We start from the raw sequence: 23,746 nt of genomic DNA, 5'->3' as shown, positions 1-23,746 counted from the left end.
TCTGTTTTTCAGACTTTTAGCTAAGTTTTTCTTTGCTTTGTCTCTGAAAAAAAAACTGAACGAAGTCCTTTTTCATCCATCATTTGGTGTTTACTGGTCCAAGAAAGAACAATTCCAAGATTACAAGACCAAGTCTTGCAATCTTTAGGGGAAAGCAGCTTTTGAGGAGCATTGTCTACTGAGCTGCACTAATTTGGAGTAACACATCTGTATAAATTACATGTGAAAGAGTAGAAATGGCTCAGGAATTTTCAGGGCAGGACTACTGCTCTTTAAAGGCGATAATATCAAGCAGAAGGCAGTATGCTGATCATTTTGACACAGTTCATCAGGGATCTTCATTTTCTTAAAAAAGAATCTGATTGCAAAGACAGTTCTTCCATCTCCAGATGCTAAAAAGTACTCAGTGTAATGTAGAAAGCTTAACTGTGTTTCTTCATGAAAGAATGCTCGCTCCTTTTCTCCATTGGTCATTTTCTGATTTGGCCATTAGCCCATGCAAGGGGGTTTTCTGATCAGAGTGTTCCACTCTCTCCAAGAGCATTTGTGTGTAGATGCCTTCAAGGTGAATATGGTTCTGAATATGCAAGTTTCTAGACTTTCCCCCAATGATGTTGGTTCCAAAATGGACTATTGCAGTAGGAATAATGCACATCTCAGATTGGAAACTGCTGCTGCTATTGTTAGTTAACCACCTGAGTGATTACTTGTCTGCTAAATGAAAGAAGCACAGGAATAAGCAAGTGGTGACCCTACTGCTTTATGAACAGGACTTTCTGAGATGAGGCATGCAGTAGGAAGTCTTATGCAAATTCTTTGAATAGTGGTCTCTGAGTGTCCTCTACAAGGTATTAGAAATAGATGAAGAGGAGTTTATGAGGAGTGGTTGCACCTTTTTCTTAAACTGTCTTAAATGGGTGGAGAGTTTTAGTACATGTTGTACTTGTTGACTCTGCCTCTGTTCAAAGATCTGGACCAAGGATTGATCCTTATTACTTGATCCTAATCCCCAGTGACCTGGGACAAAAGCAGAGCTGAGCACCGTCAGGAGTGTTGCAGCCAATACATCAGATCAGTGTCAGGTCAGAAGGTGTCTGCATTCATCACGGATGTCTGTAGCCCTTTGTGGGAACTCTAGCTTTCTCTGTGTGCAGAGAATAGGGAAAGTCATAGCTATGTCATATTTCTGAAGAGGTGTAAGTATATTAGGTTTTGACACCCCAAAGGGTCACTACAAGTATGTAGTTTGGCCTTCTGTGTAACAGTGGCTCTAGGTTTCACCCAGTGACTTCTGCAGCTGACTATGAACGTATGAGATTATCTTTCAGAATCTGAAGCAAGATTTTCTAAATGATGAAGAATGACCATGTCAAACAGGCCAGTGTCATACTGGACTGCACTTACTTTAAAAAATGAGACTTTTAGTGCCATGTTGAGCTTGTCTCTACTATGTGACTTGACAGAATCTAGAAAAGGGATGTGCCGCTGTGAGCGCTTGGAAATGGTGACTCCATCTCTATTAATAAATAAAATGTTTGTCCTGTGGTCCTGAAGGCAGTTGAGCTCATTGTTCAAACAGTTTAACTCCCTGCACCCCCCAAAAAGAGTGTGACTATATCTAGGCTTCCTATCAAGAAAGGTCACTGGCCTGTATTAGCCTGTGACCCCATGAATTCATGAGAATTAGAGAGGAGGATATTTTTTGGCCCTGATGAAAACCATCGGGGCTTGTGCTAAAATTTAAGTAGAATGGACTCGTGTAGGACAGCGTGGGCCCGTGCCCTGCTGCTGATTGTTTGTTAGTGTGTATGTAGCCAAAGCAAGGGATGTCGTTCAGGAACACAATGAAGTTAGTCAACTTTAAGAGTTGTTAAGAAGATCAAACTGTAACAAGAAGTTGGAACTCTAAAAGCTACAAATGTCAAGATGTCCTCTGGGGGACAGCTCAGGCTGCCGAGCACCCTCCAGTGTCCCAGGCTATTGTTTTGTCATTAGCTGGGGTGTTGGAGTGCCTCCCACTTTTCACCATTTGTGAGGTTCTAATTTGCTTGTAGGAATTCTTCTTTCCCAGCACCCACCAAGGCTGCTCTTGCAGCTTTTTCAGTGAAGAGCAAGGAGAGTGCAGCAATCTCAGGCTCTTAAATTAGTTACATGGAGATTATTTTTTTAATTGAAATTGAAATGTCTTCTTTTGTATTTGCACCCTTTTCTAGGAGTGCTTCTATCAGTGGAACTTGCAGAGGTATGAATATGCACATACCATCCATATTGTTGCAGAGATCCTCTAGCGTATGCACTGCTTTCAGGGTTAAATTTGTCAATGAAAAAGCAATGGAAAAACTGTTTATAGTGTTAGTGAGATTATTAATCCCAGAGGGCCTCCTCCCCAAATTTACCTCTGTAGCTAAAGCAAAAGGAAAGAGTTATTTGGAGAAGGGCAACAAACAAGACTGGAGAAATACCTGACTATTAATAGAATTGCTCAGTACATGTGGCTTAAAGAATATAAAAGGCTTTCATAAGAAAGAGTAGCTAGTATCTGGCATCCTCTCTGTGTAATGAGGATGGGAGAGTTGCTGCAGTTTTTTTTTTTTAACTTAAGTGAAAACATATGGCACAGCATACACTAAAAAAACTAAACAGACATGATCCATGTAATACCTCTTCCATGCATTTAGTCAGTAATTGTGTCATTGCTTAGCAGTAATTATAGGTCTTCTACCTTTGTTCCTGCTAGATTGTTTTAAGCAGAGAGGCTGCTTTGTTGGCCCTACATCAGTTTGTCTTTGAAGGTGATACTTATTTCTTAGGGACTGACTGTCTTGTCACCATCTCAGAATTTGCCTCCCACCAGGAATCTAGGCAGCAATATCTCCCCCGCGGTGATAAGAAAATATTAAGAACATGTTTGAAGTGCTACAGTTTTATCAAACATAGTATGTACTACTGGCCAGGAGGCTTTGTATTTTCATCTTTTACAAGAAGGGCACCTAGAATTGGTGACATGTTTGGTGACAAAGAAATCAAGTCTTTGCACAGAGCACTAGTGCTAATAGATATATTGTGCAATGGTTAATTGTTCTTGTACTCATTTTATTTGGATGTTTTCTTTTGTGTTAGTGCTTCTGGGAAGAACCATGGTTCAGTGCTGCTTAGTGGTTTCATTAGTCTCATGGGGGAGAGGTCATTAATCTTCAGTGAAAATGTTGAGTTTTGAGGCGTGCAAAAGTTGGCATATCAAAATGTTATCGGGAGAAAATCTCTTCTTTTTTTCATGCGTGTTCTTTTCCTGCATAGCTTTTTCTTCCACATCAACTTTCTTGGCATGAGCAATACTTTATCTCTGAGAAAACATAGTCACTTGGACACCACAATTGAAATTTACAGCTGACCCAAAGAAAAACTATTAGAAAAGTAAGTCTTTTCCAACCTACTCTTCCAGCTCTTTACAGAGGCTGGATTACCACATGCAGACACCTTCCCTACTTTTGACTGGGTCTGCTTGATAATGAGGTGTCTCTTTTCTGCTTTAATTCTCCAACCTTGTCCTTATTTTGTAAGCTGTACTCTGTTGTACAGATGATTTTCCTACTGTGAGCATTTTTTTTTCTTCATGTGTTCTTCCTTTAACAACTACGCAAGAAGCACAAGCATGTATAGCTGTTAGTTCTGTTCAGAGTAGGTATTAACAAAAGATTGTTGTTTCTTCTTGAGTTTGAAGCAAATTTCTGAACTAGTTTCCATTAGAATTTTACATTTGACCAAAATTGGTAATAGTTGCCATTATCACATGGGAATATAGCTATAAAAATATTGCTGTTTCCCCAGGGAATCTAGCTGATTTTATAGCCTCAAGAAATTAAATAAGAGGGTTGAAGGGAAAAAAATTAAAAGTTTCAGAAGAGGTAGAGGATCAGCTTTTCATTGCTGAATAAAGCGTCTAAAGGGAGGTTGTATTGTGAATTTTGAATTTAAATCAACTCTCACTCTTGAGCTCTCTTCATGAAAGTACAACCTTCCAGTGCAGTGCCTTATTTCAATCAAAGTCGATGCTTTGCTGTTGAATGTGCTTAAAGAATAGTCTTTCTCCCAACCCACTGAGAAGGGAAAGGTGCCTCAGGGAGATCTCAAACCCCAAGTTTGCAGTTAACTGGGTGACTCCATATTGGAGTTCTTCCTAGAAGTGTTGAAGTGCAATTGAGACATGGACATTATTCCTATCTTTTACTTCCTAAAAGGAAGCGCGGGTCTCCTCTGGCTCTTCTGTTTTGAAGTGCCACATCTTAATGCTTCTGCAAGGGTCGGGAGAATTAGAAATCCCCGTAGTAGTTACTGAGTTTTTTGGCCTTGAAGACATTGCCTGGCCACCTGTGAAGGGGCATCAAAAATGCAGTAACAAAGGGAAGAACAGCCCTCCATAACAATTGTATTTGTTTCCCCCCTTGTCTTTGGACAGCACATTGTGAATCTTTCAAGGACTGTTTTCATTTGACATGAATTAGCCTGTTTCTACAGGCTTTATTGCTTCCTGTGCATCAAACTTGAGTTTGGATCAAAATGGTTAATGCTTGGTTATTGCAAAACGTTGCCCATTTTTTTGGCATAATTGTTTTTTAAATTAATGTTCCAACTTTCCAAGCCCTGGGATTATGTTGGGAACTAAGCTCTTATTCTGAAAAAACAAACTCTTGGTTGTGAAGAAAAGCTTGAAAAAAAAATCCCTGAAGGGTTCAAAACTACGATGTAAATGAAGAGTCCAAATGTTATGTATTTTATTTATATCTTGTTATAAAAAGAGGCCTTAAGGGCTTTCTGGAGCTTACATTTAACACATGCCTGGTTTTCCTAAAATTGTTAGGGAGTTACCATGTACCTTCAGTCTTTCTTTTTTTTCTTTTGCTTTGTGTTTTGCGTCTATGCAACACACTATATGCCTCTTGTCTTAATACCATTAAAAATCATCAGTGGGATATTGGAAATAGTGGCAGTTTTCAGTCCTGTTGTTAGTAAGGTATATCATAAGTAAACCACCTAAATCTGGGACAGCTAATGACCTCAAGAAACCATTCTCTTGCATTTACACACAAGGTGTGATTTGGGGACACATTTCCTGCAGTTTGTAGTTCACTGTCTTTGAGAGCCAGCTCACACGTTTGCAATTTGCTTCAAAGTTCTGGAAGTCTTTGTAGCTGCTTTCTCCTGCATAGACCTCTCAAAGTTAGCTGATCAATAATAAAAAGAAGTGGTGCAGGGAATGTCAGACTCATTTTGAGACCTGTTGTAGTCACTGGATTCCCAGCTTCACTAAGATACAAATAATGTTGTATGTCTACAGCTGCACATGGTGTTTCTGGGAGAGAGCTGGAAGACAGAATATGTGGCAAGGCTTGGGTCCATGGCTTTGTGCTGGGCACCAGGGTGGCAAATCCATCTGTGAAAGATCACTCCTCAGCTCCCGTATGGAGCGAGATCTTAAGGAAAAAAATGTCAGAGAAGGAACTTTATACAGAGCTGAACTTTTGGATAGTGGGAAAAAAAAAAAAGTATGCACTGGGTTTGTGCTTACAGCTTGTTTGTAAATATTGCGATTTGTCTAATCCATAGGATTGGTAGTGTTTAGTTTACTCTCCCCATGAAGCTGACACACGTGTGGCATTCTGTTATTGTGGGATAGGGACCCATATGCAGAGGAGACTGGCATGCTTCAGGGATGTCTATCAACCTCACTCTAGTCAGTGTATTCCCAAAAGCTGAAGCTGATGCCCCGTGTCCTGCAGAAGTGCTAGCTAAAGGTGTGGCAGCTGGGTGACTACCTGTGGAGATGGGCACTGACCATGGCTTGCAGGGCAAACATGAAGAACTGCAGCAGTACACTGTTCCCTGACCTAATGCATGATATTCAAATACCTACTGCTGGCAATAAGGGCATGTAGACTTGCTAAGTTTTGAGGAAGATGGCCAGTATGCACCATTTGAAAAATTACAGCCTCTTCTCTTCGCCATTTGAGAGTGCATGAACAGCCCAATTTGCCTGCTTTCGGGGCAGGCAGAAGGTAGACCCTGTGAGATGCCTGCAGTAAGCCCTGTGGAGTGGAAAGGTCTCCCATCTTTTTTTAATGATACAAGCGAGAAGCTTATGCAGTAGAAACAACAATGTTAAGTGTTGTTGACATTTACAGTTAAGGTCTCCATTCCTCCACATAAATAACAGAGAAAAAAGCTAGGATTGAGACTCAGGCTGGTTCTCACTGTGTGGTCACTGCCCGCCTAATTTCTAACTATTTACTTTTAGTTTTTCGAAATGTCTGAAAATTTCAGGGTCAACCTGAAGTCAGGATGTACTTGCATTCAGAGAAATCACGTGGTCCTGAGCTGCTTTTGAATCTTCTGATGTTATAAGGGAAAGCTGATAGAATATGTCATGATAACTCAGGATTCTTAGATAAATGTAGTCAACAACTCCTCTAGATGGGAGGAAAATGTGCAGAGGCTTCTTGCTTTGTTTGTATAGTAATAGTGTGTGCATAGTGGTTGATAGATGAATGGGTTAAATAATCTCCCACTCTCCCCAGTAATCTGATTTCTCCATGACAAGAAAAAAATATAATAAACAAACTACGGCTGCAGAAGACTGCAGTAGATTGCTTGCCCTGGTGATATGTTCATTATTTAATAATGGGAGAAAGTAAGGGTGAAAATGCAGGATATTGGTGTTCATTTCCATGAATTTATCATTAAAGGATGGTAGCAGACCCATGTGAAGAACATGTAAGCCAGAGCGCTAACTGAAGATGAAAGCCTTTGCAGAGGGCTCCTTATCTAGAAGTCAAAGGCTTTATTCTGTTCCTAGTTGTGTCACTTACTTGCCTTGTGACCTTCAGTAAGTTTGATTCTCTCAGAGTATGAAAACATTTCCTGCTTTCAGAAATTAGGAGAACAGGTGGGGGACCTGAGAGGGTAAATTCAGGAATATGCATATATGTGTGTATATGTATCACCTTATAGCCTTCGACTTGAAGGAGCTGTGTAAAAGCCACATGTTTACTGTTGGAATAAAAGTTCACTTGCGTAATACTTCAGCTAGAATTAAACAGCACAAACGTTCCTCCCTATATATAACATATGTATGTACACTATCTTCTTATGCCTACCATACAGATGGCTTCAGGTAAGCAGAACCACTGCATTGTAATTTGCTCTTTCTGACGTGAACTATTGGAGCTAACGGGAATAAAAAATGGGCTGCCAGTGAGCTGCTGTGGAGATGTTAGCTGTCCTGGGAGTGGCACACATCTGTAGCCTTAAGGATGGTGGCACTGCCATTGCTGTTTAAACATCAGCATCCTTGAGGAAGGATTTATTATTGATAACGACTGCCTTGAATCTTGTGAGGATGAGTAGGAACAACAGTACATGTGAAGCGATATTGCTGTTGGGTTTACGCAGCCTTCAAGCAGTTACCAAAACTGTGGCCACTGGATGGCTGTTGGATGATCTGCATCAGATGAGTTTGGTGTTTGAATTCAGTTTCCAGCGGGAAGTTCGTATGTCACACAACATGCAGCTAATTAGCACCTGCTGGGCTGCCTCTTTGGCAGCTGGGAAGAGATCAAAGATTAACTGCTTCTCAAAAATGGATTCATCTTTTATCCATACTTGTTAGGGGAGGAGAGTGACAGGGAAGAAGTGCATGGTTTTGCCTGAGCTGTTCTGTTCCTGCCTGCTCAGTATCCCCTGCTCAGAATCCCATGGAGAGTGCGAGGTAGCCATGGTACAGTGCTGCCAGCCCTCCTTGTCCAGGGTAAACATGACATACAGCTGCTGAATCTGCGGGAGCTGCCACTGTGCCAGCAATGAATGGCAGATAATAAGTTCTGCTTGATCTGAGCTGACCTTCCATGGAGCCCTGCAGGTCTCTGCAACATGGTCTCCATGGTTCACGTTTCTGGGCATATGGTGCTGAGACATGTCTGCTGGGCTGATTTGCTGGGGTTCTGCACTGAACAAAAGTAGCTGAAACTTTTCCAGACTGGAAATGGCCCTTACAGAATTAGAGACCTGTTTGAATGGGGATGTGTCTGAGCTAATGAATTCTGTTATACCTGAGCTGGCTGTGTGCCTGTGCCCTGGAAGCAAGAGGTGAGTGTATGCATACCTGTTGCTTGTAACAGGAAGGATTTTTTCCTTTGTAGTACTTAGAACATGTATACTTGGGACCCTCCTGGCCCCTCCTTGGTGCACAGATATACAAGGCAGAGCACAGCCAGCACTGTGTCTGTTCCTCTCACTTGCTAAGCAAGAGAGAAGTTGTGCCTGGGCTAGCATTGTGTCTGCATCCATGCCATGGTTTCTTTGCAACCTGGGTAAACCGTCTGGGGGAGAAAAAAAATCAAAACAAATTGTTTGCATAGCTGTTACCCTAATAAAACAATCTTTCTTTTAAGCATGGGTTCATGTTAAAGCAAGGGCTGTATGCAGCTGGTGCTTTAGTAAAAAAAAAAAGAAAGAAAATAAAATCGATGGATGAATGGAGAAAAGCTGACAGTTACCAGGCACAAAATGTGCTCCCCTGAAACACTGATCTTGAGTTGCTCTGTTCTTTGTTCTTTGCTGTGTTCAATATAGTAGGTCCCAATCATGAGCTCTATCCCTCTCCCTTAAGAATACGCCTACTCCAGAGAAACTTGCTGCCCTGGGTGCTGACTGTTCCCACTGCCGTCCCACCCCAATGGAGGGGTTCAGTGGCTGAGGTGCAGCATACCAGATCTGCTGCTGATCAGATTTGCTACTAAATCAGGTAATGGTTTAGTATAAGTTGTTCAGAAGTTTAGCATCAGTGTGTACAACGTCAAAACTGGTTTGGTAGCCTTTCTGCCACTGTTCTGTAGAACAGTTTTTTTGAATTTGCCCAGAAGCTATGGCATGAAGATAGAACATGTTAGTTATTGCCTAGATCATGGGGGTACCAATCATGTTGTGCATACACTGGTGCAGTCTCAGTGGCTTGGGTCTTGAAGACTTGGCCTTTATTTTATCCTTGAAAAACTTGCTTTTAGTCCCTGACAGATAAGTGTTTAGCCAGTGACTGTACACAAATCCTGTTACTTGAAACAGGAAGGAATTTTTCTTTGTAGCATTTGTAACATGTACTTGCATCCATTATTTTCACTCAGTACATCGGTATATAAGGCAGACTGTGCTCATCACCCTTTCAGTTTCTCACTTACCCTGAAGAAAGCATGCTCCATCAATTAACTTTACATAGTGCACCTGCTTTCCTGGTGCCTGATTTTCTTTAGTCGTAGTCTGGAGATGAACACTGCTTTGTGTCCTGCAGGTTGCTATCTGTGATTGATAGTAGTCTTTGCAGTGGTGATTTCAAGTGACCCTCCACCTTGACCCAGCTGTGGTAAAAGATCCAGTCAGTGGTTCCCTATTGTAAGTATCTTCACTGTCTTGTGGAAGGTTGCAGACCAGCCACAGCAGCATCCTTCAAACCTTGCCCCAAGAAGATACAGAAGCTCCTACTGAAGGAGGTTCTGTCCTCCCATCCTGGTGCTAGTGAGCAAGGTGCCAAATGCAAGTGTCCACCTGAGCAGCAGTGTATCATGCATCTTCTAGTAGAGTCCCAGCTCAATCAAAAAGATCTAGTGCCTCTCCCCTGCCCAGGCAATTAGCTGTTCCTTGTAGTGCTTGTGGCTCCTGCTCCTGGCTTCTGATGAGGGTGCTAGACTAGACGAACTGGCACTGAGAGCATCTGTGCCACCTTCATTCCTGCTGTGCATCAACACTTGGCAGTGAAGTACTTTGTCTTTTATTGAGCTTCATTCAGCAGTTTTAAAAGGTAACACTGTGATTTGTGCAACTTCCAGACCTCGGGGATGCCATGTGTTGTTGGACTGTGGGGGCTGCTGAAGAGATATGTCCCATTTGGCCATTCATAATCTGTACTGAATGTCCTATATTGTTGTTTGTTTTGTTCCTGTTTTCTCTCTGGATGATGGGAATGGGGAACATCCTCATCCCAAATGCTGCCATATCCAGTCCTAAAGTAGTTGTATTTCATTCCTGAGCATTCACTATGAAGGCATTACTAATTAGCTGGTAAGATGAGAAAAACAGAATTATTTGAGTGCATTAGTCATTGAGTATTTGAGTGCATTCCTTTAATGTGCTTTTTAACATAGTGTAACGGATGCCCTCCAAGTAGTGCGGGGTGTTAACTTGTGGGTGGTAGAGCAAACCTGGCATAAGAAAAGCTTGGTAGATGGGAGGTTGCAGCCCTTGACATGCAATCCTTGATCTCTTTTCTGAGAGTGTGGGAATACAACCAATGTAACATACACTGTCCAGTAAAAGTCAACGTATGAGACAGACCAAGGAGAGGACTGTGGCATGGTACCATTAGAGGTCACAACAACCTACTGCTGTTGCAGCAGACTTAGGGAAATAGCATTCCTGTTGGAGAGGGAGGCTGCTGCCAATGTATTAAAAGAAATTCTTCAGATGAAGGAAAATTAAACAAAAACACGATTTTGCTAACAAAGTAAGTTGCTTTTACCCTACAAATTGCCACTTTCCTTACTCTGCTCCAAAATAAGATCTTCTGAAAGTAATCACAGTTCCCAGCTTGTAATGGTTGGCAGGGGCTATCAGTAATGCCATGTCAAAAACTTCCTCAATCTAAAAATAACCATCAGAGTTTTCTGTTTATCACCTTAGTCTGCCTTCTGTGTCTCACCAGCTTGTTGTCAGGTTCAAAGGTGTTTGGCACATGGCCTGCCTTGAGCTTGTGTGTTTGTCCCACACCCTTGTCCTGTAGTTTCTACAGAGGGATATAGTAAATAAGAAGAGAACTCTTTACTTGAAAGGGACTCCCCTAACTGTGCTGATTGCAGTAAGTAGTGTCTATCAGGAAAACTATTTAAGTTCACTGTAAACAATTGCTTGATGTCAGTCTTCTCAGTGTTCCTGTGTCATTTGTAATCTTTCATAAAGAAATGAGACCTACTTATGCCTTTTGACTGGTTGACAGATATATTTAAGGGAAGGATATGATAGATATTTACAGTCTCCCAAGGAAAGTGGAAGGGGACTAATTGTTCACAATTTTTTTCAGTATAAGTGAAGCTCAGGGAATCCATATTCAAAATCAGGAAAGGGAAGTGATTGAAAGTCCATATGGATCCAGGAGGATTCTGAGCTCATGGAAGAGAAATCACTGAGCATCGTGGTTGTCAGATACATAGAAGCTATACCTGACACATGAAATCCCTGATTTGAAAATAATTAAATGGTGGAAAAGAATTTCAGGGAAATATTATGTCTCTTTGCTTTGTTCTTATGCTCCTCTTAGGCATCTTTTTAAGGCCACAGTTAGAGTCAAGATTTGGAGACAGACAGACTGTTTGTCAGACCCAGTACAGCCATTCTGAAGTTACTGGTGCATTTATAAGTCCAGACTAGCCAAAGCATTGCTGCTTTTTGGCCCTGGATGGGTCATAGTAAAGGAGTTTGGACCTTTATGGGGGAAAGAGGTAGAAAAACCAGGGACAAAGGACAAAATCTAGGAGGAAGCAGACTCAAAAATTTCTATAGTCGGTAGAATTACTTACGTGTAATCATTGTGCTTCTACAATTTAATACGTTTAATGTGTGTGTGTGTCTACGCTTGCATAACTTACACCATCTAGTTGTTGCAGCGTTCACTGGGTGTCAGTGTAGGTTGAGGTTGCGTGGGCATTTCTTTAAGCAACTATGATGGTTTAATTGGATTCTGCCATGAAGAAAGCCAGACTGAGGAGCTGAACCTAAACTAAAAGTAAGCCAGGAAAATAAAGCATTGGTTTTAACCTGGTTCTGTTCCTGCATCCAGTTCGCTGCTCAGCTGCATAAAAGCTTGTCTGAAAGCAAGCATTGACAGTGATACTGGCTTTTTCATGTCTGAAGTGTTTGTGAAACTGCGATCTCAGGGAAGTGAGTATGAAACCACTGCCTTAGACTGTACTGTGTTTGTTCCCTGTCACTCTCTCTGTGCAAGGCATTTGCACACTGCATCAGAATTTGGCACATAACATCTCTTTGCAGCCAGTGCATGAAGGTCATTGTCTAGAGAATATGGGGATATGCAAGTTAAAGTGTTTATTCCTAATGTGAACCTTATTTCAGTTTCTCCGAGTAACCGCTTCAGATGCTTTACATCACTTTGTTTTTAATTTCCATTAGAAGTGAGAACTTGTCCCTAATGTCGTCTTCCTTTCTCCCCAGATAATCTGATCAAAGCCATCCTGTCAGCAACCAAAGATTACCGTCTAACTCCAGTTCTTGACAGGTAAGATGAGACCTTTTAGAATAGAAGGAGCAGAAGTGATTATTTTCCACATGTCCTAAATAAATTTCACTAGATTTTTTTGCCAGAAATTATTGCCAGTAAATGTGGCTGTGCTTTGGAGGTAGATCAGGAGCTGGAAACTGTGTCCTCTTTCCAGTAAATCTGTAAACTCTGGAGACTTCTGTTAAGTCAAACATGAGTAGAAAAAAACATTTACCTTTTGACTATTTCCTAATCTTTTGTTTCATATGGTGTTACAATACACCCTCTTGCCCCTTTTTCAAATAAGTAAATAGTAGGTTTTCAATAAACACATTATTCTCTTTCAGCCTTTCTGACAAAGCAATAGGATCACAAGAAACTCTTTGAGGGAAAGAAGGGACTGGCTTGTTTTAACAATGTTTCACTAATACCTCATTCACTAATACCTCACCCTTAAAGCACGAATGTGTGATTGTGTTGGCCAAGCCTGTGCCAGGATGCGACAGCAGTCTCCTGGGTCCTGTGGTATTTGAGTTGATGCCTTTAGAAGAAGCTCCTTTGATTCTTCAGTCCTATTGTAGAGGTTGCTTCTGAAACTCACTGGCATGTTTCCAATCAGCTTCCCAGTGATAGTCCTTTAGTCTTTCCTGTCCTTGCTTTTCTGTCATTCCTTCCCTTTGCCTTGCAGTTTTGGTTTAGTGCCACCTCCTGGATTAGAGGTAGTTTCTTTCAGAAGCTGTCAGAGGTTTTTATTGGGACATGATCTCTTTTGAAAGTCCTGGTACTACTTCTTTCCAAACAGTGGTACTTTCTTGAATCCAGGCTAACAACACAGTTCCTGCTTTCTAAACACATTGGTTTTATTTCCTGGCCCAGCTCCCCTTCTGCCTGCTTTTCCATGACAAAGTTTGTAAGCTTTTCCAGCCTTTCTGTAAGTCTCCACATCTCTCATGTTGACTGTAGAGCTTGCCTGCTGTAGTTAGAGTTGGGAGTTACTCTCTATGTGAAAGTTGATTCTTAGTTTTTTGCAGTCTGTGTGCTAATTTAGGTTGCTTTGAAGTTTGCCTTGCCTCACAGCAATGCCAGATAGGGTTAGCCTTCAGAGTTTGGATTAATTTGAGAAATGATGTCCAGAAGGCAAAATCATTTTACATATGACCTTCTTAGAGATTTTGCACACAACTGAGTCTCACCCATCTGGGGTTTATCTCGGCTCTGGTTGGAGAGCTAAGATTTTAATCTGTTGAAAAATCCACATATAGACTCTTTCAGAAGGTTGCTCATGGGAAATTAGTGTTAATGACAGAGGGCAGGTGGAAGATTCTTGCAGTGAAGGTTAATGTAATTGTGACCTGTGCTGCTCACCTGTTCTTTGCAGAGTGGAATGTTTCAGGTTTTTTAAGTCATTTCTCAGGAGGCTGTGAAATACAGCCACTCTAGCATGAGCTGCTCACTTTGGTTTTACATTCTTTATAGTGGGTTTGGTGCAGTTAGGAAAGGCCTAACGCTTAAGCCTTCGTGAAACGTATGCAAAGTCCCTGAGATATCAAGTATGAATGAGACCTAAGGAACAAGCTAGAAATGTATTTCTGTAGTATTGCAGTAACAAGATTTGGTGGTATGTATGCTTGTAAACACACAGATATTTGGGGGAAGTACTGTTTTCTTGGGAATTTTTGTGATAAATGCAAAGCAGTCAATGTTGGTTGTGTAGTACATATGCCTCACAGTCAAATACCTCCCAGAGCCCTTCCAAGTGAGCCGGTCTTAGGAAAGATAAAAATCAAAGCTGATGTGGGAGAAAGGGACAAGAAAGGCTTGGGATAGCAAGCTGCAAAGTGAGACCCTAAAGCAGTAGGTGGATGGAGTTGCAACAGAGGGGTTATTACGAGCGAGCGCTTGGGTACCGTAGGAGGTGTTAAGGCTACCACAGTGCTGCTCTTGGAAACCTGCTTGGTGAGTAGGGCATGGATTAAGACTTGGGTATGCATCCAGAAGTGTTCTTCAGCCGTGATTGTCAGTGAATTACAGTGCTGGCAGCAAGGGCTATCTGCCATTTTGGATTCCAGAAGAGCTGATGGAGCAGGCTGATGAGGGAAGGTTAGCTACTATCTCATCTTGTTTCAAGCTCAAAGCGCAGCCCAACAGTTCCTCTCTGTGGCAGCTCCAGTGTGCTGGGAGCAGGGCCTTTAAAGGTCCCTTCCAACCCAAACCATTCTATGATTCTATGATTAAGGGCTGAAAAAACGCGTTATTGTGAAAGAGATAAGAGACACAGCTAAAGTCTGTGAGGTGCAAGGGGTCAGACTTAGGAGGTCTTGCGAACCCTTCCACTTGTAGTCTCTCAGAAGTCTAGTGGGCTGATTCTGGCAGACGCTCCAGGTTCACCTTCTCTTCGGGGTGGAGCTGCACCAACATTTTCTCTGTTGGCAAAGCCAGTCCAAGGAGCTGTATTTGCTGCTGCCTGCTCTCAGACTGTAGCTCCCTACCTTCTCCTTGGGCTGCTGCTGTTGTTTGAAGAAGGACTTTAAAGTGGGTCACTGAAATGATTCCAGTTTGAAAGTTTTTTCCCTTAACCCGGGTTATTCCGGGTTCCTCTCCCACTGAGGAGTTGCACTGGCCCGGCGCTGCAACGGCAGCACAGGAGGCAGCGGGCTGGGGATGGGTGGGGAGGGTGAGGGCTGCCGGGCCCATTGAAGCAAGTGTTCATGGAACCCTGCGCTGAACGCAGCTTTCCCAGGGGAGGGGTGGGAGAGGCAGGAGAGGTGAGGTCAGAGCAGTGCATGAGAGCATAGGAAGGAAAGAGGGGATTAGAGTTGTATGGTGGAGGATCTACACCAAGCCTTTGGTCTTCTCCCCACCCAAGCTTCTCCATTTCTGTCCTCCTTCACAAAGCTGCCCCTTGAGATGTTACCTTCACTTGTCTCCCGTAACCCTGGAAATGAACTTGTTTGTTTGATTATCCCTGTGCCAAAAGGGCATCCTGATGCACCTTTCCTGAAACAATGTACCGACGTGGTGCTGATATGAGGCAAACTCGATCCTTCCGGGTACACGTACACCTTTCATCATCCCAAAGCAGCTTTGCCAACTCGCTTCAACTAATCCCTCCATTGTGAGTACAGTTGTGTTAATAGCTCGCAGCAGCTGGAGGGCATGTGAACAAATGCCGTAGTTCACACCTGTAACATAGTGTAAGTGGTGCCATGCTTTCTTAGTTTTCTTTGGGACTCCTTATTATGGCACCTTTTTGTTGAACTGCTTATAGTAACCTGCTCCTGCTCCAGGGCAGGAGGTAGGTAAAGCTGCAGTTGTGTTTGTGAGGGCAGTTGCAACTCAGCTCTGAGCTTTTCTGGAAAAGATTGGAGATTCAGGGGACTTTCTCTAGAAGCAGTGTCCTCTTCCTTCAGAGCTGGCATGTCTTTCTCCCTAACGCAGGTGGTGGTGGGCCTTGGCTTTGACGCTTCAGAGTTCTCTTGCCCTCTGTTGGCTTTTCCAGGCCCATTTACATCACTGACATTTTCACTGCTTGCTTTAGTGGCTCCTCCAGTGGCCTGCCCCTCATTCTGCAAATCGATCAGGGCTTGGTTTCTAGTTCTGTGGCTCTTCTGCTGGCTGGACTTCAGTGGATTTTGGGGCTAAATCTCTGTGGTAATGCCCTGTAAATTTCCTATGAAAAGACATAAATATAAAAACCTGACTGATCCTTTTGTATTGCTTCCAGGTAGTAATGAAGGCAACCTGAGAGTTTGAACTTATAACTAACACAGTCTTTACTAATGCAGTATATAAACTAACAAGCGAGGAAGGAATTTGGTAGAGCAGGAGATGGGTGTGTCCCTCTGGCTCAGGTTGATAGTACCAGTTTAAGTAGCATCAGCCAGATCAAACCGGAATATGCTAAGCCTCCCTAGGCACCAGTTACCCTAAAGATGTATTTTTTAATTATTCTGTTATATCTTTCCTCAAAGCCTTTAGTTCCAAAGTTGCGCAAAGGAAGGCTTTGTGGTTTTTCTCCCCTGACAAATCCCTAAAGCGCTTCGATAAAAGAGGAAGTAGCAATTGCTACAATGCATACATATGTTTACAGTGCTATATTGTTCAAGAAGATCTGTGTGAATCCCAGTTTTGCTGTAGATTAACTCAACCCCTGAGCATCTGTGTCAAGAGGCTGTACATCTGGCTGCAGCTCCCAACTTAGGGCTTTAGGGAAAGTCTGTCTGGTGTGGAAAGTCCGTGACCCTCCTTCATACCGCCCTGGTAGCAAACTGGAACCTGGGCTCAGTCTGGTGTGTTCAGTCCTTGAGCTCTTCTGGAAAAGAAACACAGCTTTGACATACTATGTAAACAAACAAAAAGGTGTTTGCACACTTCTTTGTGGAGGAACAATTGAGCTGTAACTGATGCTGCTTGCATGGCGTGTTTCTTCAGCCAGAAACTTGCCTGGAGCCAGCAGTGACTTTGCAGGTTTCCCATGCTCAGGCACCATCAGTCAGTGCTGGCTGCGAAGGAGCCCAGCTATGCTGGTGCAAAGTGTCCCAACTTCTGGTTGGGATGGGAGGTCAGGTGCCTGATGTCCTTGCTGAATGCTTCCCTTTCACAGTGCCATCAGGGTGGCCCTGCAGTCTTCTCACTGTTCCACAGTGTGATTGCCAAAGCTGGTGAGACCAAGCCAGATCACTTTTCTGCCTGTCTTGATTAAAAAAGTCCTGGCTGCCCAGACTTGATGTACATGCCAGATGTGCAGAACCCAGGCAAGGTCCAAGACTCGCCATATCTTCATCACGTACACCTGAAGAAAGCAATCTGCATCTGAATACTGCCTTCTGAGTGTGCAACAGAAACTTCCAGCTTTGTGATGAGAGTGGGCAGAGTACTTTTGAAAGAAATTTAAGAAAAAGCTTCTAGAAGATCAAAGATTAGACCTTAGTGTCAGAAAGATACTAGTGAAAAATCATATCTGCGGACTTAAGGAAAAAGGAAGATGCATTTAAATATGTCAAGACCACGAGAATATAAGAATGGTTCAGACACGAAGCTGGGTAAAGGTGATTAACCTATCAGTTATGATGAGTAAAGGCAGAACCATTCAGTTAAGTATTTGTTTCATTTTGGGGGGTAAAGATAGAATGATGTTGTCCCATTTTACAGCAACAATGAAATACTTTGTGTATTTTTATTAGTAACTATGAGGATTTTAAAAGACAATCATATGTCTTTTTAAATCAGTAAGCACTGAAGAGTATTTACAGAGTTAAATAAAGAATTCTTTTTGTAGTTAAATCAAGAATTCTTTTTGTTATTACTGTTTGTTTTTTAACCCTTCTTGGAATGTTGGTTAGAACAGCAAATGTTGTGCCATTCCTGGGGAAATATGGGAGATGACAGAGGTGGCTGTAAGTTGATTAGCTCGGTTTTGCAGGAAAAATCCTGGAAAGTTAGATCTGGGACAGGGCTAGGATGGCAGCATAATTGATGTGAGTTACCATGGGGTTTGTGGAAATGAAATCTTGTCATGTAGTGGATATATTTTTTAGATGAACTAGAAGCTTGATTGGTAAAGGTAACCTGTTAAAGATAGGCATTAGTTATTTGTCTTGGTCCATTATATTCTGGTTCTACACAACGCTGTTGCAGACATATCCTTTTTAGGAATGGGATATGTCACACAGCTTCGAAAAGTTACTGTCAGGGTTGAGAATTAATCCTTTAGTGACACTTCTAGTGTAATCCTACTGGCAGGTGTTTGCAGTGGTTAAAACCAATCTGGAGGAAAAGTAAAATTACACTAGGAAAATTTGCCAGAGCCAAAGACTAGGGAAGTAAGGAGTAGGAGGGCCAGGTCAGTCTAGACCTTTTCATTGGGCCCTTCTCTGAACAGGTCTTTACTGGAGCCTAATCAGAAGTCAGGCATCTCAGAGGTGACAATGCAGATTGTGCTTACAAGATGAGGATTGTATTCTGCAAACCAGTGACTATAAAAAGAGCATTGGAATGATGTACGTAAAATCTCTGTGTAAAAGGGACCCTGCTTTGAGCAGCGTGAGCTCCGCATGCTGGTCTTCCAGAGTCAGCACTTCAGAGATCTGGGGAGAAGTTGAAAACCGTTCAGAGAGGTACTGCAAACGTGACTCAGGATCTAGGAGAGCTGCCATACCGTAAGAGATGTGATGAGCTCACTCCGGTTTGTATGGACAAGAGAAAATTAAGAATGGGCTTTGATCAGTCTACAAGTACTGTGCAGGAACAGGGCCATGAAGAGAGGCTGCTGGAACAGCTTTGGCTGGTGGAACTGGTTCTTTTATCTCATGTGTAGCGGCTCATGCTCACCAGTCTGACCTGTGACTGATTATCCACGTAGAGGCAGATGTTTACGCGCAGTGGTTTGTCAGTAAGTGGATCACAGGCAGATGTGGAAGGGACTGCTGACAGTAGATGGTGCTTTAATTTAGCAGAAAAGCGAAGAATGCAATTAAGTGGTTTGAGGCTGAAACAAACACATCTGTATTCAAAATTGGTAAGAGCTAGCATCCTAACAGTAAGTGGGAAAGGGATAGAGGGGAGTGTCTATAGCTTGCAGCCTTTGGATTTCAGCATGGTAGCATTCTTCACAATATAAAATTAAGAAAAGTCAGAGACAACTAGGTAGAGAAATCGCAGTATTTAACCCAGCAGTCTGTTGTTTAGGAGGTCAAACTTTCTTATAATCATCAAAAGAGCATATTTTCATCTGAAATTTCACTTGGCCAGAACTGAACTACGTCTTTTTTCCCTCCTGCAGCACCTTTTCCGTAAAGGTTTTGACAGAGCTGTTAACATCTTTGTCACTCGGTTGGTGTACTTGGGGCTGACTCTTTCCCTTCCCTCCTTGACACAATATACTGCCTGAACCAGATCTTGCCTCTGCTTTCTCCTTGTCGCCAGAACTGTGGTTTTTTTCTGTGCCGTTGTCTGTAAAGTTCTTTCTCTATTGTGATTTGATTATCACGAACATCCACACTTCTTCGGCCCTTAGGGACACGAGCACTCGGCTAATATGTCCATCTTCTTGAGGAGGTTTTTGCTTTTGGAAAAGCTGGGATCTGCAGTGAAACTTGTATCTGGGCTGGGAAAGCTGTTTCTGAGCGTTTCTTGGTGCTGTTAATTCTCCACATATGTCCAGCTAATGGGTCTGTCAGCGGGGTAACCCTCAGTGGTTTAGCTGAGTCTTTAAGCGCGCTCCAGCCCTGCTCTGCAAAGAAAGACCCCACATAATTAGAGCTTTCCTCATGCTGGCTCTTTAGACTGATCACAGCGAGGACAGCCTAGAAGAGACCAGTTGGCTGTGCCTGGGACTAGGAAGGCCGCCTAGCCCACAGATCTCCTCCAAACAACTGATTGCCTTGGAACCTTTCCGAAAAGGGCTCTGCAGACACGTATTCTTTCAGTGAACTACCAGAGTTGGAGGCGCATTGCCAGAAGAGCCAGCTGCATTTGGGATTAGATGGCTGGAAAGAAGTCCTCTCTCTGTCTTCAAAACGAAATCACTTTTTAACATCTGTTGCAGAGAGTTCTCGTGACTTGCAGTTCCACAAGAAACTCTTCTCTTCCTTCTCTTTCCTGTTTCTTTGTTAATTAAGGTTGTCTTCCTTCCCTTTCCTCACCCATTGTGTCTCCATATATGTTTCCTACTGGACGGGGGGGGGGGGTCCTTTTTCTATCCATTTAGTGTTTTTCTGTCTCTTGAAGTCTCATGCCAACTGCAGCAATTTTGCACTCAGCAAGGTGAGCACACCCCAGATAACCTGGCAAGATCTGCCTGCATTCAGAAAAATGCTTGAAGAGAGGACTTCCTCACTAAGCCTTTGGTTTATTGTTATTTCAGTGCTAAATGAATAATGAGAACGTTTAAGTAAACAGAGGGGTTTGATTCAAGCCCATCATAGCAGAGGTGTGGGGGGAGAGGACCTGCTTGTCCTGACAGCTCATCTCATTAGGCCACACGTGGTGCGAGGTGTTGAAAGCAGTTTGTCACGTGTAATGCCTAGGCATGATGGGGTGAGCTGGGGATCAAGTGTATCTCTGTCCTCCTCTTAATTCTTAGTATTCCAAAAGGTTTCCTGTAGTTCTCAGGTGCAAACTGAATATGTGCAGCTCAGTGTGTTCAAAGTTATGTTACAAAAATCACCTCTTTCCTCTGTTTCTTCCACAGTCTCAGCTGCCGGCGATGTATTATTGTGGGAAACGGTGGAGTACTTGCAAATAAGTCATTGGGGTTAAAAATTGATGACTATGACGTTGTTGTCAGGTGAGTCTTTGGCATCACAGTTTTCTTGTCATATATTAAGTTTCTGTATTGGTTCATGTGCTATGCAGGCAAACATTAAACCTACACTAGTGACAATATCCATTTGTATGGAAGCATTAACTAATATGGAGGGGAAAAAAAATGACCATATAAGTGTGTCTTATAAATGGTGATCACATCAAAAGGTAAAGGCATTCCTCAAGCATTCCATTTTCCACAGCTGCTTGGGAATGTGGTCTCTCCTATGATCCCACTTGAACCTTCTCTTCATAGCTCCTTTCTAAAAGCTGCTGCTTTTGTGATGCCCTTAAATGGGGAAGCAGTAAAACGTTCTATTAGATCTGCTCCCAGATATGTCATCTTGGTAGCTCAGGGAAGTATTATTGCTCATACATGTGTAGCATTCCCCAGGACCTACACTTCACAGTTAGGATGGGAAGAACTAAGAATGGTGCAGCATAGGTTCTTAGGAAGTAGTAAGCCTCCATGTGTGAGGACCCAGTAATGATTAAACACCTGTAGGTGCAACCTAGAAACTGTGAATACTTTGCCTCTGTTTCACTGCAGATGATGATGCTGAATAAGGGAGCAGAAGCAGAGTGGCATAAGAGTGGAAAGGACCGCAGTCAGAGTTAGGACTTTTTGCTTTTGCTGAGAACCCAGATCATTGCCATCTCAGAATGCTTGAAAAACATGCTGATATGTAAAATCACAGGTCTAGTCATAACTCTTAGTAATAAATCTGTCAAGTCAGGGAGGTGTTCTGGGTGAGTGGAGATTAACAAACACAATACCTGTACTAATGGAGAGTGAGAGACAGAGAGTGTGTGTAGGAGGGAAGGGGGATGTGCTCTGGGGAGCTACAGACCCATTAGTCTGACTTGAAAAAAATGCAGAACTTTTTAGCAGGTTCTGAATCATGACTAACAAAATATTGCAATGGTAAATAGGAAAAGTGGGAGTTTTTCCATTTCCATTACAATGGAAAAAATAGGAAAAACTGCAGTGCAAGTTTATAAAAACTGGTTTAACGTATTCTAAGTTGGTATGTTTCTTCCTTAGTAAGATAACTGATTTCATATTAAAGGGAATGTAGCTGATATCATCTCTCTGAATTTTAGTCAACCATGAGACGTGGTGGCAAATAGCAAATTCTTAGCTAAGGTGGAAGAAAGAAAGGGATTAGTAAAAGAATTTAAGGCACAGTGAAGGTATCATTTAGCATGGTCTCCTTTCTCTCCCATGTGCTAGTAATGGGCACACGAGGAAAGAATAGAACGTACACAGAGTAATAAATACCCTCTGACTCTGGACAAAAAGACCAAGAAGATCCCTTTCAGTGCTTCGTTCCTGTGAACGGTTCCCTGCTTCCCTGGCAGTGCTCTGGACACAGGGCTGACTGTTCAGAACAGGATGAAACTTTCACAGCCCTTCTCCTATTTCATCCCACTATCAGTTGTTAGCAAAGAGCTCTTACTACTCATCATAGTCTGGTGACTTGCAGTTATTGGAGCCAAATTAAAATTCAGTTATAGCCTTTTCTTGGGCTCAGACTGTTCAAAAAGTAGCAAGAGAACAGTTTCAATCCATCTGGACTAAGCCACCCACTAAGATTTACATCAGAAAGTCCACTATTTAATTTCCAAATGAAAAGTTCAACCTTTTCTCTCCACATCAGTAAATCTAAATCAGTTTGCAAGCTGAGAGGATAAGAGGGCAGCTAAGCACCTGTGCTGTTTGTGGGATGCATAAAGGAGAGAAAAGTCAACTGTAAAGGTTAAATGAAGCCAGGTGCTTGGATGTGGGACTGAGGAGGTGAGAACAGTCTTCTTAAATGCATCCAACTGCTTCCTTTACTCCGGTGGAAGCTGGGGAAGTCCCTTGTGTTATAGCATCCTTTTTCATGGGTTGCAAAACTCCTTTGAAGGATCAGATTTGGGACCTAGGAGGTGAATTTTAAAGGGAAAAATGTGGTACATTTGTGGACAAAGGAGTGATCCAGCAGTATGTGGAGTTTTTTGATGCCTCATGTTACCATGTGAGGATTGCTACTTGCAGCAAGAAATTTTGATCTTGTGAAGAGAGTCAGATCAGCTTTGACAGTTCTAAAACAGCTTGGAGTGAGTTAGTTACTGTTTTTTCTTTAACTGGATATTATCAGATTTCAGTGCAGACGTTATTCCCAGCTGTCACGCTGTTTACCTGGCAGGAGCTTCTTGCAGCAGTCATCGGTGCTCTGAAATGCCTCCTTAGAATAGATTGTAGGCAGGGGAAAAACAAGTGTATATCAGAAATTCCTGGTTAGAATGATATAGGGATTCACCTGATGATGATACTTTAGTGACATTTGAGAGGGTCTTCATGGTGCCAAGTTTAGGAGTTAGTGTCTCTAAGTTCCCTATGTCATCGGTGGACACAGACAGAAAAACACTCAAACTTCTGATGGAGAAAACTGCCTGTCCATGGGCACTAGGAGGAGGCCTGGCATCCTAACTGAGGTTTTCTAAGATTTAGCTGTGTTTATAACCACCAGCACGTCCTGCCTGGGAGAGGGCTTGGACTGTGTAGTATGCACCTTCATGAACACAGGTGGTGGCTGCTAGAACTTTTCCTGCTCCGTTGCCTGCGCTGCCCCTGGGGCACTGACTGTGGGGCTGACAGTGCTGGCTCGTTAGCAGGACTCCATCACTATGACTCCGTCAGCAACTCACACTCTGGCCCTTTGCTGAATACCTGAGTTCATTTTACTTGGGGAAATGGATTGTTTTGTTTCTTGTCTAAATACAAAGTAGGGGTGCCAAGTTTTGGGTGCTTTAACAAGGTAAGCGGCAAAACAGTGAACCCAGCAGTTGAGGGGTGGGGAAAACCCTGCCAAAGAGCTACACATTGACATTTGAAATTACTGCAGATGCTACCCTTCCCCTCAACTTCAAGAAGACAGATGAAAATATGTATAAGTGTCTTTCTTTACATAGTACTTCATAGCATTTATCTCTGTTACCTTTAGAGCCACATGCTTTTACATTATGTAGGGTCATCTACCCTAAAGAGACGCAATGCCTTGAAGTTTAAATAATGCCCATAGCAAAAGTGAGCGATGTGTGAACACAGCGTCAGCAACAGAGGAAAAAGCAAGGGATCAGGCT

General features: G+C 42.6%; 1 protein-coding gene across 6 annotated transcripts in view; it reads left to right on the top strand.

The window, feature by feature from the left end:
- The window catches only part of ST3GAL3 (ST3 beta-galactoside alpha-2,3-sialyltransferase 3), a 192,736-nt gene that overhangs the window by 117,890 nt on the left and 51,100 nt on the right, over nt 1-23,746 (top strand). For all 6 annotated transcript variants that reach the window (XM_010582509.1, XM_010582507.1, XM_010582508.1 and 3 more), the window contains 2 exons: nt 12,268-12,331; nt 20,505-20,600. In XM_010582509.1, coding sequence (XP_010580811.1) covers nt 12,268-12,331; nt 20,505-20,600 — 160 coding nt within the window. The remainder of the gene's footprint in view (nt 1-12,267; nt 12,332-20,504; nt 20,601-23,746) is intronic.

Source organism: Haliaeetus leucocephalus, unplaced genomic scaffold (genome assembly GCF_000737465.1).
Source record: "Haliaeetus leucocephalus isolate CR32 unplaced genomic scaffold, Haliaeetus_leucocephalus-4.0 Scaffold848, whole genome shotgun sequence".
In the NCBI taxonomy this organism is placed as follows: Eukaryota; Metazoa; Chordata; class Aves; order Accipitriformes; family Accipitridae; genus Haliaeetus; species Haliaeetus leucocephalus.
The sequence above is the reverse complement of the archived record's forward strand: the minus strand, read 5'-3'. Positions and strand labels throughout refer to the sequence as shown.